General features: G+C 31.5%; 1 protein-coding gene across 1 annotated transcript; it reads left to right on the top strand.

The window, feature by feature from the left end:
* Positions 1-219: 219 nt before the first annotated feature.
* On the top strand, positions 220-14,538 carry LOC148617952 (mitochondrial inner membrane m-AAA protease component AFG3L2-like). The gene is made up of 19 exons (XM_088585638.1): positions 220-380; positions 2,234-2,405; positions 2,994-3,090; positions 3,533-3,680; positions 4,353-4,427; positions 5,080-5,204; positions 5,734-5,812; positions 6,240-6,331; positions 6,648-6,888; positions 7,227-7,380; positions 7,932-8,061; positions 8,330-8,427; positions 9,225-9,335; positions 10,201-10,316; positions 10,570-10,650; positions 11,199-11,318; positions 11,617-11,811; positions 12,490-12,604; positions 13,400-14,538. The coding sequence occupies exons 1-19, from the start codon at positions 297-299 to the stop codon at positions 13,495-13,497; spliced, it is 2,331 nt and encodes a 776-aa protein (XP_088441764.1). The 5' UTR covers positions 220-296; the 3' UTR covers positions 13,498-14,538.
* The last annotated feature ends 114 nt before the right edge of the window (positions 14,539-14,652 follow it).

Here is a 14,652-nt window from a genome sequence, read left to right as displayed (position 1 = left end):
TATCTTAATGTTGTGACATTACAGATATGGGTCGACATGACCTGACCGGTGGGGAAACTTTAATAGCGCATAGTTTCGTAAAGAATTTCAGAAAAAAGAGTCAGCATATCCTTAATTTGTATTATTGCTTAGTTAAATTAATTAGTTAAAATCTTTATAATTCAGCTCAGAAATAATATTCGAAACTTTTTTTATTGACCTTATATTTTATTTTGTATTAGTTTCGTAAGTTTTTAGGTTTCGTAATGCGAGCTTTGGAAGTCACGTAAAGAGCGTTTTATAATATTCTTTTGAACATGTCTCATCGGTATATATTTCTTGCAAGGAGAGGAGAACGTCTCCTTCAAAGATCCTTATTGAAAGGCGCTTCAGTATACCAGGTAATTTGTAATAATTTTAAAATTATTATTGTGCAGTTTAGAAGCTGCATTGGTGCTAAATCATGATTCGGTTTGCGTCATCTTGTTCTAAATTTTGATTATCAGATCAATTTCACAAGAAAGCATCATAATTCCGAAAAAAGCTTTGATATAGAATATACATTAAGAAAGAAATTTGTTGAAAACATGATTTTATGTAACTCACTGTATCACTCGCACAACACTCAGCAGACAGAACTCCATGCATAGAATTAGAAATAAGAACAGCCAAATTAAGACAAAGACCAATTTGATAACTTTGTGGACTTTTGGTTTATTTGAAAAAAAAAACCACTTAAAAGTGTTAATCTCATTAACTTGCGTTAATTGTACTTACATAGCTGGACAGGGTGTTCACACAGTAATGCTAAATACAATAGTGTTTTAGATAATGGATTTTATATTTAAAATGCAAAATAAAGTTGAGATATAGTACTTTCATGTGCTTACTTCTATAAATCTATTTGACTCGTAGTTTCATGTTCTTAGTTTTATAAATCTATGAAATGGCTATGATAGTTTGTTTTCTATTGTTTACTAAACCTTGACCTTATTTTGTCAACTTGAGAAATATCTGATGATTCAGTGCATTCTCCAATGAATTGTTTGTAGGCATGAATAAAAGAATTACTTTAACTGTTTATTTTTTTTGAACTAAAGATCAATGTATTATGAGAATTTTTACAATCACTTTTTATAAACAATTTTTTATCGATAAAGTTATAGGAAACGTCTTCATCCAGTCCTTTCTTTCAAAATCCTCAGCAACTAGCCCTAAAAATAGAGGACTGTGTAGGATTCAACTAGTCCAAAACAAGAAATGTCCACATCATTTCACTTGCCCGAATAAATTTTAACTAGCCCTGGACTTCGAACTAGTGGCTAAAGGCGAGCGCTGTGATTATCCCATCTTTGGTTGGGGTAATCCCCCATTTTTGTAACTACACATGTATCCCTTTTATTGTGGTTTAAAATTATTACATGTTTATTATTATCTCTATCAGTCAAGGGCTAGCTGTAATGCCTGCAGATTTTTATTTGACCTTTTTCGGAACTCTTTACCATTTAGATTCAATTTAGAGCTTACAAATTTGTAAGTTTAGAAAAATGTCACTTACGTGTATATATAATTGCAAATTATTTGCAATGATAAATTTAATAGTTTTTGACAGCTTGACCTTTAATGTTTATTGTCATTAGCTCCAAAATGTATAGATACATGTATAAACGGTACACACTGTGCAATAGTTTCAGCATGACATATTTGCATTAGCCTGAAGTAGGATGCATCCAATTATCACTGGTTTAAGAAATGACAATTGTATAGCCAAATACTACAAACAATACAATTTTATTTACAAGACTGAAAAATCCTTTATTTGTATTTAAGGTAGCACACGACTTAGAGTGGTAGACCTAGGGTAAGAGAGATAACTCTTGAAATCAATGATACATGTATGTTTAAATCATATTCAATTTCATCAAAGCCTATCAAGCTTTCATTTGAAACAGAATGAAATCAATCCAAGTTACTTTGATGCTTACATGAGATTGATATAAAGAGCCTGAATACAGACGTTCCAGTGATTTGTTAGAGTTAGGTATACCTCCTTAATCTAGAGCTGAATTGAGTAAAATTTCTTAGTCACTTCTCACATTCGTCTTTGACATAGAGGAATTTTTTTGTAGATTACATAGACAAAAATGCCAATTTTGTTATTTCCTAAAACTTCTCTTTGTCATCAATGTCTAGATTAGGACCTGTAGCACCTTTCTAATATCAATTTTTAAAATTATATTTGTTTTACTTTCAGATAAGGAAAAGTATCAGTTTATTCACCAGACTAAGTAGGACAAAAGATTTCAAAGGACTTATTGAAGAATTTCAGTTGTGGAGCAATAATGTACCAAAAGGTTTTGAAAAGTATTACAAAAATAACAAACCTAAGCCTACACAGAAGCAACAACCAAAACAGGAGTCTAAAGGTATGTGTATTGTACAGTACAGAAAGAGACATACCATGAATGATCACTGACAAAATGGTACACCACTCTGTGAGTGATAACCCACAATTTTTTTAATCAAAAAAGATATATTCCCAATTTTCTAAACTTTTGAATGATAGGTTCAAGATTATATTTTTAAACTATGATTTTTTTTACTGACATGATCTGATATGAAGGAGAAATTTGGGTAATATTTTTGTGATACATTGTACAGTGGTACAGGGTGAGGCCTAAATAAAATAATGTTAGTTTGCTCTTTCCCAATTGATAATGTTCAAGGCAGTATATCTTTTATCAGCAAACAGTGCAGTATATATTCTTGTCAAAGCTGACAAATTTTTGCAGAATGATGAGAAAAAAAATTAAGTGGGTAATTGGTAGGTCCATTTTTTTGGGTAAATGGTCATTAAAAGTGGCCTCGTAACTGTTTACTGGTAAACATGTGTTAATTGTAAAGGAATATTAAATCAGCATGATTTTCTGTTACCGAACAATGTTATGGTTTTGTATTGTCATTAAAGAATTTGATGTTGAAAATTTTATAGTTTTTTAACCATTTAATTTTAGACACACCACCTCCTCAGAGACCATCAAGAAGCCAACAGTCTAATAAACAAGATAATCCTTTCCCATTCTTAGAGTTTAAGGCAAAGTTTGATCCAAAGTAAGTCATGCCTTCAGGTAAATTTGTGTTGTGATTTTTTATGAAAACAACAAAATATTATAAATTTTGTCTCTAATGATAAACTGCAGGAAGAAGTTTATGAAATTTCAAAAGCTGTTAATCAATATGTTACTAACATGGTGGTTTGGGTGGATTTTTTTTTTAAGCAAAGTATTCCTCTTAAATATGTTCCAACTTTGATATTACTCCATGTACATGAACACATACAGTATGTACTTATTTACCTATATAAATCTGATCCATGAGCCAAATCATATTGGGAGAACTTTTTATAGGTATTTCTGGCATGTAATTGGAAATTTTTACAGCTCCACCAGGATTTTTACCAGACTCTGGCATCAAACTACTAGTTTATTGACAGAACTGTGTAAGATTAAAGTATGCATTGGTGTTCATTTCACATTATCTTTAAAAATTGTAGAGGCTCAAAAGTACCAGATCCCAACACAATATGGCAGCTAGTAGGGGGAGGTGTGGCATTATTAGTTATAGCTGGTGTTTTAAATGCTTCACGATATAAGGAGATCACATGGAAAGAATTTGTTAACAGATACTTGTACACAGGAAAGGTAAGCTATCATGACAACTAACTACACAGATATACATGAAAGTTTTTTTCCTTAAACATTGCCAGGTGAATTTTACTAAATACAGTTGTTGCTCAGTTATACTTAAATTACATAACACTAATGCAAAGTGATGAAAACCGATTCACACTAGCCATGTTTTATAGAACTATCATAGAAATTTCAGAGTCATGATAAATAGATCAAAGACCTTTAGTGTCAAAGATGTAAAAGAAAATAGTCATTTGAACCTCACATAATCACAATAATAAGGACACTCTTAATACAATTGTGGTAAAATGATAAGACGCTATTGTACAGTGAATTCTGTTTAAACTGAACCTAGGATATACCAGAAACCTGTGTAAACCAGACATCTTCCTAAGTTCCTACATTTTGAACCTATTTAAACCAAACACCTGCTTTAATCAAACAAATACTTTTAAAAATCCAAAAGAGATTGGATTTAGACAGCTGTTACACTATAATATGTCCTTTCTTGTTTCAAGTAAGTATTGCAATGTAAGTTGAATAAAAACAGCTTTAACTGTAATATTTGTTCATGTTTTACTGATGGGCACAGATACATCAAACGGTACAGATACATCAAAGGGTACAGATACATCAAAAACAGGGGTGCTGATTTTGTAGACTGGTATTGATTATTAATTTCAGGTAGAAAAACTAGAAGTTCATGGAAAAGAATGGGTTAAAGTTAAATTACTTCCTGGTTCTCAAGCAGATCCATCAGTAAGTATAGAAATTGGAAATTTTGGTTAAAGATGTTAAAGGGAAAGACCACCTTTGCATTAAGTAAGGCTCTTAAGATAAATCATTCCCACGTAAACAAAAATAAATAACATTTAATTCAAAATGTGCTTTTATAAAATGCTCAAGGCTATGCAAAGTTCGAAATCCTTGAAATATAAGTGGATAGCTATCTTGCAGAACTCTCCTGTCTGAAGGAAGATCGTAGTCAGATTTAATTGATTTTTACCGATAGCTTCCGATTGGCTCGTGATGTCACCAAGTCAGTTTGGTACTGATACAAGTACTGCAAATAATATGTAAACAAAGAATATTCCGTAAATATTTCTATGATCCTGTTTATCTAATCACCAAAACATGATGACTCATCAAGCTTCAGATTGCAGGAATGATAAAAGAAAAATGTTTTTTACTAGCAACACGAACATTCTTTGGAAGTAGCCATAAGATTTTCCTTAGACAAATACTAGTTATCTGGCTGCAAATCCTGTTGTTTGTCAATGATGTCTGATATTTGCTTACATGTTGTGCCTCAATCTCTTCTTTGAAATTTTGAAGATAAATTTTTAATGCCAGGTAACATATTAACTGGATTTAGTTTTCCTGTTATACAATCTTTTACCTTTATTTTCAGTCTATATTATGGTTTAACATTGGAAGTATTGAAGCATTTGAAAGAAATTTGGAAGCAGCCCAGGTGGAAAATAATGTAGAACCTGCAGACTTCATCAATGTTGTATATAGAAATGAACCCAATAAGTAAGTTAAAATGTAATATCATTTACTTTATATCACTTAATTTTAGTGTGGTGCTAATTTTGGTGTATTTAAATTGTCTGTCTGAAATTGCCAAAATATATTCTGAGAAATATTTACTCTGTTTTCTTTTACTTAGTACACCACTTAGCATTCACCAGCATTTTTCAAATATCTCAAATTCACAAAATTTCACCTCTACCAAAACAATCCACCTAGTGGTATTTTTCATTGAGTTAACATGATTTGTGACTGGAGAAAAGTGTGAAGTTAATATTGGAAGAGAAGAAGAAACAAAAAGACATCAAAGATTATGAGTTTTTTTGCCAGATTTATTTCAAATTTTTCAGTGGTTCTATGAAACAAGTTACAACCGGGAGCAATAATTGTAATTCTGTTTTTTTTCTGATGTGTGTAGCCTATTTTTCATTGTGTTTGTAAAGCTTTACCAGTCAATATTGATAATAAGTTTTAAAAAAGTTTACTTTTTCATTCTTTAAACTATCATTTAAAATAGTTATTTATTTTTCAGAATCAATATGTTGGGTGGTCTCGTCAGTACAATTTTACCGCTGGCTATTCTTGCCTTCCTTATGAGAGGAGTATTCAAGGTAAATATTTCTGTTACATAGTTTCTGTTTGATTATTTTAGTACAGTTGTAGCAGTCTTTTCTAATTCTGTAAATTTTTCAGTAACTTTAAACATTACTTTTTCAAGTTGATACTTGTTACATGGTTTTAAATAACTACATGTATTCAGTGATATAATATGTTAAGTCTAAGGAATATGTAGCATGCTATGTCGCTTACAATGATGTGATACTACCATTTAGAGCAAATCATTTTCATATAAGCATATAAGTCCACTTATGTTGTTTTACATTAGATGTTCAAAATAAAAAAAATTAAAAAAATGTTTAATGAATCACCACATTGATACAGTGTACACTATAAAAAGTACATATACCTTCACAGCAGATTCAATTTTATTATTTTTTTATCTTGTTCGTTTAACTCTTTTATAATCTTTTTTAACAGGGTGCCAGTAAAGGAGGAGGACCAGGAGGAATGTTTGGTTTTGGTCAGTCTACAGCTAAAGTCATCAAGAAGGATATTGGTGTCAAATTTGCGTAAGTAGAGTCCTCACCATGAAAACAAAAAGAAGTGAATTTATTCATTTTTACAATGGATCGAAATTCAGAATCTTAATCAGTGTTTCCTTGGATACTTTAATTTCTTGAAAAAGAACCCCCAAAATTATACTTAATAAGAATTTAGTGGACTACCACTGTCTCATTAAAAACAATTTATAGTTTTACATGTGTCACCAACTTGACTGCATCCATCCATCTGTCAGTGCGTCTGTCCGTCACACTATGGGAGTACCACCTTTGTTTAATCTGTAACTTAAAAGAAAAAAAATTAAACCAATATCATTTCTTTTAGTGATGTTGCTGGCTGTGAAGAAGCCAAAATTGAAATCATGGAGTTTGTTAACTTCTTAAAAAATCCAAACCAGTACCTAGAACTTGGAGCAAAGATTCCAAAAGGAGCCATCCTGACAGGCCCACCTGGTACTGGTAAAACTCTGTTAGCCAAGGCTACTGCAGGGGAAGCTAATGTTCCATTCATCACAGTGTCTGGATCAGAGTTTTTGGAAATGTTTGTTGGTGTTGGTCCCTCTAGGGTAAGTTTCCATGAAGGAAGTGGTTTGTGCTATTTACATGTTAACCTTGATTGATAAATGATAACTAATACAGCATTTTTTTATTACAAAGAATTTTGATTAGGCAGATGTGACATAGAGAAATTTAAAAAATGATAAACATGCCTGATACTTTACCAGAAGATGGAAGGAGTAATTCCGAAAAAAAAATTCCTATAATAGTTATTTTAATTTCTTTAATTGTTATTATTCTTATGTTTTTGAGCTTAGCTTCCATCTGTGAGTAATAAATTTACCTGATCTGTAAGACTGATATAAGCTTTGAGATGAGATTATAGGTATAACTACTTTTCTTGTAGGTAAGAGATATGTTTACCCAGGCAAGGAAGAATGCTCCATGTATATTGTTTATTGATGAAATTGATGCTGTTGGTAGGAAGAGAGGTGGTAAAAGTTTTGGTGGTCATAGTGAACAGGAAAATACCTTAAATCAACTTTTGGTAGAAATGGATGGTAAGAGTTGGATACAAGACATCTAATTATTTCTTTTATATGTTATGCTGCTGATGGAATCTAAATGAAAATGATATGGAAGTTAAAAAATGGTAACATGAAAATTAAGGATCTGATGTACTATGGGCCCTAGAAAAATTCTGCAAAATGGCAAGAAGGGGTTGTGGGTGTGTGAATTTCTTTGACTTTGCTATTAAATGAGGAATTAGTAGGTATAGAAGAGGAAGACTGTCATGACAATTTTTGTTATCAACTCCAGTGATATCCTTAGGGAGCTTTTTAGAGAGTGCTTGCCTCATATTATATTATATAATGTAGTTACCCACCAAAACACATTTCATATTGGCAGTGTCTACTTAGAGGTCTGTTAAAGGTTTTAAATCATCTAATTTCTTTATGTGCATTGAAAATGAAAATAGTGAAGAGCAGATGCGTCATATTGAATAATTACATGTTGTATTATCATAAAGAACTTACTTTTGAAGTTATGGATATTAGAATAAATATGTAATTTTATCATTGTATGATTTATTTACATGTATCTGTTTCAGGCTTTAACACTCAGTCCAATGTTGTTGTACTAGCAGCCACAAACAGAGTTGATATTCTGGATCCTGCATTGTTACGTCCTGGTAGATTTGATAGACAGATTTTTGTGCCGTCTCCTGACATTAAAGGAAGGTTTGTACATTTTATGTTTAATTTAAACCATGATGAAAGCATTAAGGCATTACGTTACTGAAATATTTTAAAATTACATTAATAAAGATCTTGATTTTTTGCCTATTAAAGATATTGATTACAAATCTGTGCTGGGAAATCTTGGTATTTACATAATTTGTTCTGAAGCAGCAAAGAGCTGAAAGACCAAGTCAAGTAATTTCAGGTCCCATTGATCTGGTCAACACTGTTATATACATTTGTATATGCATACTGTATATATTTTCAGGGCATCAATATTTAAAGTACATTTAGCGAATTTAAAGACAGATTTGAATAAAGATGATTTATCAAGAAAGATGGCTGCCTTAACACCTGGATTTTCTGGTAAGTTCAATTATGTACTTATAGTTTTTGGAATGACTTTTAATTTTTACAGACATGACATTAGTTCGCTTTAAAAATTCCATTATTTTCATTCAGGATTTAACCATTACTACTCTTGTTTCATTACTATGAATTACAGATATCAGTTTTTTTGCCAGCAGTGTATATTTAAAAACATGTCCTTTTTTTTTTAGGAAAACTTGTTTTTATGGTCAAGATAAGAAAAACTTGACTTGCTTGAGAAAGAAATATGCTTGACTTAAAATATTTGAATATCCATTGAAGTATTCAGACAAATTTAGATTCAACTTTCATTTGATGGATTGTCAGTTTTACTGCTCTTAGTGAACATATAACAGGGTATTTTTAATGTAGTACCCAACCCTTTACATCCAAGACTTATTATATACTTTTTTATTAGTCCTCTTACTGCAAAATTACACGCTTGGAAGTTCATTTAGCACAAACAATAAGATTGTTGGTTATTTTATCTACAGGTGCTGACATTGCCAATGTATGTAATGAAGTTCATTTAGCACAAACAATAAGATTGTTGGTTATTTTATCTACAGGTGCTGACATTGCCAATGTGTGTAATGAAGTTCATTTAGCACAAACAATAAGATTGTTGGTTATTTTATCTACAGGTGCTGACATTGCCAATGTGTGTAATGAAGTTCATTTAGCACAAACAATAAGATTGTTGGTTATTTTATCTACAGGTGCTGACATTGCCAATGTATGTAATGAAGTTCATTTAGCACAAACAATAAGATTGTTGGTTATTTTATCTACAGGTGCTGACATTGCCAATGTATGTAATGAGGCTGCTTTAATAGCTGCAAGAGACTTACAGACTTCTATTGTTCAGAAACATTTTGAACAAGCTATAGAAAGAGTTGTTGCTGGTATGGTTCTGTTATAGAAAAATTAAAATATCACATACACTTCAGCTGGATGAAATCTTAAAAGTATGGTTCTTTCTAAAAACCAGGCAGGGGGATGATTCGTTATATATCAGGATAATCAAGGAAACTGTTTCATCCTGAAAAAAACTTCATATTTTCATTTCCACTGATCTGTTATATACCATGAAATATTCGACTGGTTATTGTGTAAAAATTCTGGTCGGAAATTTCCCTGTACTTTTCTGTGGTGGAATGTAATGTTTTAGTGTTAATTTCTCCAGTAGGCAACTTTCGTTTGCATTTTTATTTTTGAATACAGCTTCTATGAGGTCTTCTAGATCTACTGAAGGATAACCAATCAAAAATATTTGGGATTAAGAAACACATGAATCACTAATCATAAGCTTCTGCCTGGTTTTAAGGCAGAGCTGCACTTAACACCAATTACAAAAGAAAAAAAAACAATCTCATACAAAGACATGTAAGCTGAGATGACTGGCTAATATAATTATATTACATAAAGGAAAGTTGTAGCTATGGCGGGATATCGTTAGGAAAAAGGAAGTACAAAGCACTGAACAAATATCTGATGAAGAAAAATTCAATCTTGTAGACGAAACCAATTTTCAGATATTTTGTACATGATTACAGCATTGTTTGACTGTATGCCATTCACGCTTTTCATGGTAATTGAAAAATGCTTCCACCAATTTCCACAAAACTTTTTTGCATTGTTCCTTTCGACTGAATCCCTAAATTCTTATTTTATTTGATGTCATAATTCGCTTGAAATGAAGGTAAAATGAAATAGTGAAATGTTTTTATCATATGCTTTTAAACATAGAATTTCATCAATTTTTCCCAGGTCTAGAGAAGAAAACTCAAGTCTTACAGCCTGATGAAAAGAAAACTGTAGCATATCATGAAGCCGGTCATGCAGTGGCTGGATGGTTTCTGGAACATGCTGATCCTTTATTGAAGGTAAGGTTAAAATAGAAATTTGAAAATGTATAATTATTGCCCTTGTACAAATACATAATGATTGTCCATGTACAAATGTATAATGATTGTCCTTTATAAAGTAAGAGTTTGTTTATAGTTTAACTTAGAGTCTGTTTCCTTACTTGTTTAAAAGAATTTTGATCAAATCCATGATGCTAAATTTTTTGTAGTTCTTACAATAATTCTATTTTGTAGAAAACTTTGGTATGATTATTGTGTCCATATTTTACAGGTGTCTATCATACCCCGTGGTAAAGGTTTGGGATATGCACAGTATTTACCCAAAGAACAGTACTTATATACTACTGAACAGGTATGTGGTATCCCAGAAAGAATAACTACCCTCCTGGAAGAGATTACTTTTATAGGCACCACATACCAAATAATGATTAACATTATCAGGGAAACAGATTAAGTCTGAGATTTTGGAGTTAATTGGGAAAGTCTTGATGAAAATATAATCAAGAAAAGTTTTCACCTGACATTGCAAAGCGGGAAGGTACAACCCAGCTATAAATGTGGAGCAATAATAGGCTTTTATTGGGATATACGGTACTTACATGTTATATAATTATTTCCTTCACAGCTTAGTTTTAATAGTTATAAAAACAAAGGAAAAAGTAGCTTAGAAATTAGTTACTATTGGTACAAGTAAGAGATTTATAAAAATGATATTACTGGTACATGTATTTAGGATTAGTCAACAAAGAGTTTTTTTGCATTAAAATCAAAACTCACATTATGGATGGGTTTGACTTGTACAAAGCTGGGTCTGTTAAGTTGTTTAAATTTTCTTGTCCTGAAATACATGCCATATCTGCTTTATGACTAATACAACAATCAATCAATTGAATATTGCAGTTAATGGACAGAATGTGTGTTGCAATGGGAGGAAGAGCAGCTGAAGAAATATTTTTTGGCAGAATTACAACCGGTGCCCAAGATGATCTCAGAAAAGTAACACAGAATGCATATTCTCAGGTTAGAACTAAATTGAAAGAGGATGTGAATATTTCGAGGTGTTAATGACTTCAGTGAAACGAAGTAAACACTGATTAATTTTCAAAATGCAATGCACAAAATACTGAAAGACAGTGACATGGTAAAGTATCAAGAAAAGTGTTGAATCAGTGTTGAGATACATTTTCTTATGGTGCCACTATGAATTTTGTCATATTGCATATCAGACTAGTATGATGGAGATGAAACTTAGGTATAAAGCAGATCTATGATGATACATGTAATTTTATTAAGTTTGCATTTCTTGTAATATTTGTAGGTGGTGCATTTTGGAATGAACAAGGCTGTAGGGCAGCTGTCATTTGAGACCCCAGAGCCAGGTCAAATGGTAATGGACAAACCCTACAGTGAGAAAACTGCTCAGATGATTGATGATGAAGTACGGAAAATTGTGGAAGGAGCCTACACTAGAACGTTCAACTTGTTAACCCAACATAAAGAAAATGTTGAGAAGGTATGCTAAGGGTTACAGAGGAATGCATTCTCCAGAAAAGTTCAAACTTTTTCATTGGACATTATTACCTAATAAGTGGGTGGTATATTTGAGTTACCTTGTCATTCTGTTTGTTTGTCTAGATTTCGTCTATTTATCTCAACTCCTAATGGATGGATTTATTTCAAATTTAATATCTGACTTTATATAGATGTGACATAGGTTGTAAAGATTTGCTATATTATATAAAATTCCTGATTTCATTGGATTACTTAGTAGGGCATATAACAACAAAGTGTTCAGGTTTTATTCTTCTGACACAAACCAAGATTTTCCTGACAAAGCAACAATACAAAGTCTAGATTCTTGAATTATTTGCTTGACATTTAGTGAGACACTTATAAATATTTTCTGGACTGATATCGAATTTGTCATTTGTTTTGGTCTGGCACATTTCCAGAAGATTTAGAATGACAGTTGGGTTTTGGTTTAGAGAATAGTTAGTAGTCTGTAACATCATAAATCAGCTTAATGAGGTTGATATTTCATACATGTTGATGTAGAAGTTGGTGAAATTAGATATGGGTCACAGATACTTTAAGTATATTTTTCACACTTAAATAGGAACTTTGACTTCTTTTAGGGTTTAGATGGAATAAAAATATGGTTAACTTATTTATAGTTTTAATTTTTAAATAGATTGCTTTAAGATTGCTGGAAAAAGAAAAATTGGATAAAGATGATATGGTGGAATTATTAGGCAAGAGGCCATTTGCTGAAAAATCTACATATGAAGAATTTGTAGAAGGAACAGGTAAAATAGTTGAACAGTTTAATTGCTAGTTCAAAGATGTCTGACTAGACTTATCCTAAGCCAAAGAATACAACCTGTCTGGCTAGACTTATCCTAAGCCAAAGAATACAACCTGTCTGACTAGACTTATCCTAAGCCAAAGAATACAACCTGTCTGACTAGACTTATCCTAAGCCAAAGAATACAAACTGTCTGACTAGACTTATCCTAAGCCAAAGAATACAAACTGATTAGACTTATCCTAAGCCAAAGAATACAAACTGTCTGACTAGACTTATCCTAAGCCAAAGAATACAACCTGTCTGACTAGACTTATCCTAAGCCAAAGAATACAAACTGTCTGACTAGACTTATCCTAAGCCAAAGAATACAACCTGTCTGACTAGACTTATCCTAAGCCAAAGAATACAAACTGTCTGACTAGACTTATCCTAAGCCAAAGAATACAAACTGTCTGACTAGACTTATCCTAAGCCAAAGACATGTACTCTTCATTTCACACTGCGATACTCTTCTCTCCATTTAAGTTCAGTCTTCTTTTACTCCTCTTCTTATATTTCTATCTAACTATGGTCATTTGATTATGGAATTGCCATAATGTGTGTCATGAGTATTTTCATTCTTGTTTCAAACCTTTATTGTGTTTCATTTACTAATTTAAAGAAAAAACAACAACTAAGTATCAGTTCAAAAATTATCTAAATGTTCAAGTAAATAAAAACACATCATATCAGTGTTAAGAAATCATTATAAAATTGTTTGAGCAGTAATTTAAGATTTTTTATATGATTTTAGGGTCCTTTGAGGAAGATACAGAATTACCTGAAGGTTTAAAGAACTGGAACAAAGAGAAGGAAACACCAGCTCCACCAGCTGAACCTGCTTCAAGTTAACACCACCATTTTTAAAAAGTATGATAGAATCTACTTTACAGTCGTGGCATTCTGACTATAAAGCCTTGTCATCGTAGTTTGCAACTTCCAGTAGTTGACTTATTGACATCTGCCTTTTATAGACTTCTATTTATTTTCTAAAAGGCATTGAATATAGTTGCATGGTTATGTTTGAAGATATATTAGGTTGGAATGTCAAATCTGGTTCTATGGATATAAGTTAACATTTTGGTGTATAAGACATGATATATTTATTCAATTTTCATGTTTGTAGATCATTGATTGTGTTAAAATTTAAAATTGGCTTCTGTTAATACATGTACTTTTCATTCTTGTCTTTCAAGCATGTTATCACTCCTTGGAACTTCCTGTATTGTCAAATTTGAATGGTTTAACTAAAGATCATAGATATTGTGAACATCGGACAAATGTTAACCCTATACAACATAAGAAAAATTACCACTTAAAGTTTTGTAAAATGGTTTTGTTGATTTTGTACGCATTTCAACATATTTTCTGTGTTCTTCTGTATGACATTCATGTTGTCAGCTTTACTGCAACATGATTTTTTTTATAAATTTTAAATGACAATTTTTTGTTATTCTGACTTTAATGTCAACAATTTAATAAAAATTGTCAGTTTTAAAAGTCTTAGTTGGAAATATTATGCAAGTACATTTAGAACATCAGTCCCTTTGAACTGTGTGTGCTGTGATATTTTCTGTTAAGGCATTGACAACATGAAGGCTTATTGCTAGCAATTTTAATGATGTACTAAGAGAGGTATTTTACACTTCAGTTTTGTTTTTCTTGAAGATAGAGATATCATCAGATATAGGGGTCTAGTGTCAATGTAATATTAACACTTAGATGCAAATGTGCACAGGGCCTTTGGAATTTGATCATGTATTTTTAAAGAAGATGTTAGAACATATGTGCACTTGTTCTCATGACTCTGTCTTATATGTAAGTAAAATATAAGTAAAATACATGTAATGTGACTATGTTTTGTTATGATAATGAATACATTTTTTCAACAGATTTGTTCCATGAGTTTGTTTTCACATAATTTGGTGATGTCTTCACTGTTTTGTGAACGCTCTAAAAAAATAGGATTGGCTATGGTGATTCCTTAACAAACAGTTACTTTAAAAT

The sequence above is a fragment of the Perna viridis genome, chromosome 5 (assembly GCF_037379345.1).
Source record: "Perna viridis isolate PV_CMFRI_1.1 ecotype Kerala chromosome 5, ASM3737934v1, whole genome shotgun sequence".
Taxonomy (NCBI): domain Eukaryota; kingdom Metazoa; phylum Mollusca; class Bivalvia; order Mytilida; family Mytilidae; genus Perna; species Perna viridis.
Note: the sequence above shows the minus strand (reverse complement) of the source record. Positions and strands in the feature narration are given on the sequence as shown.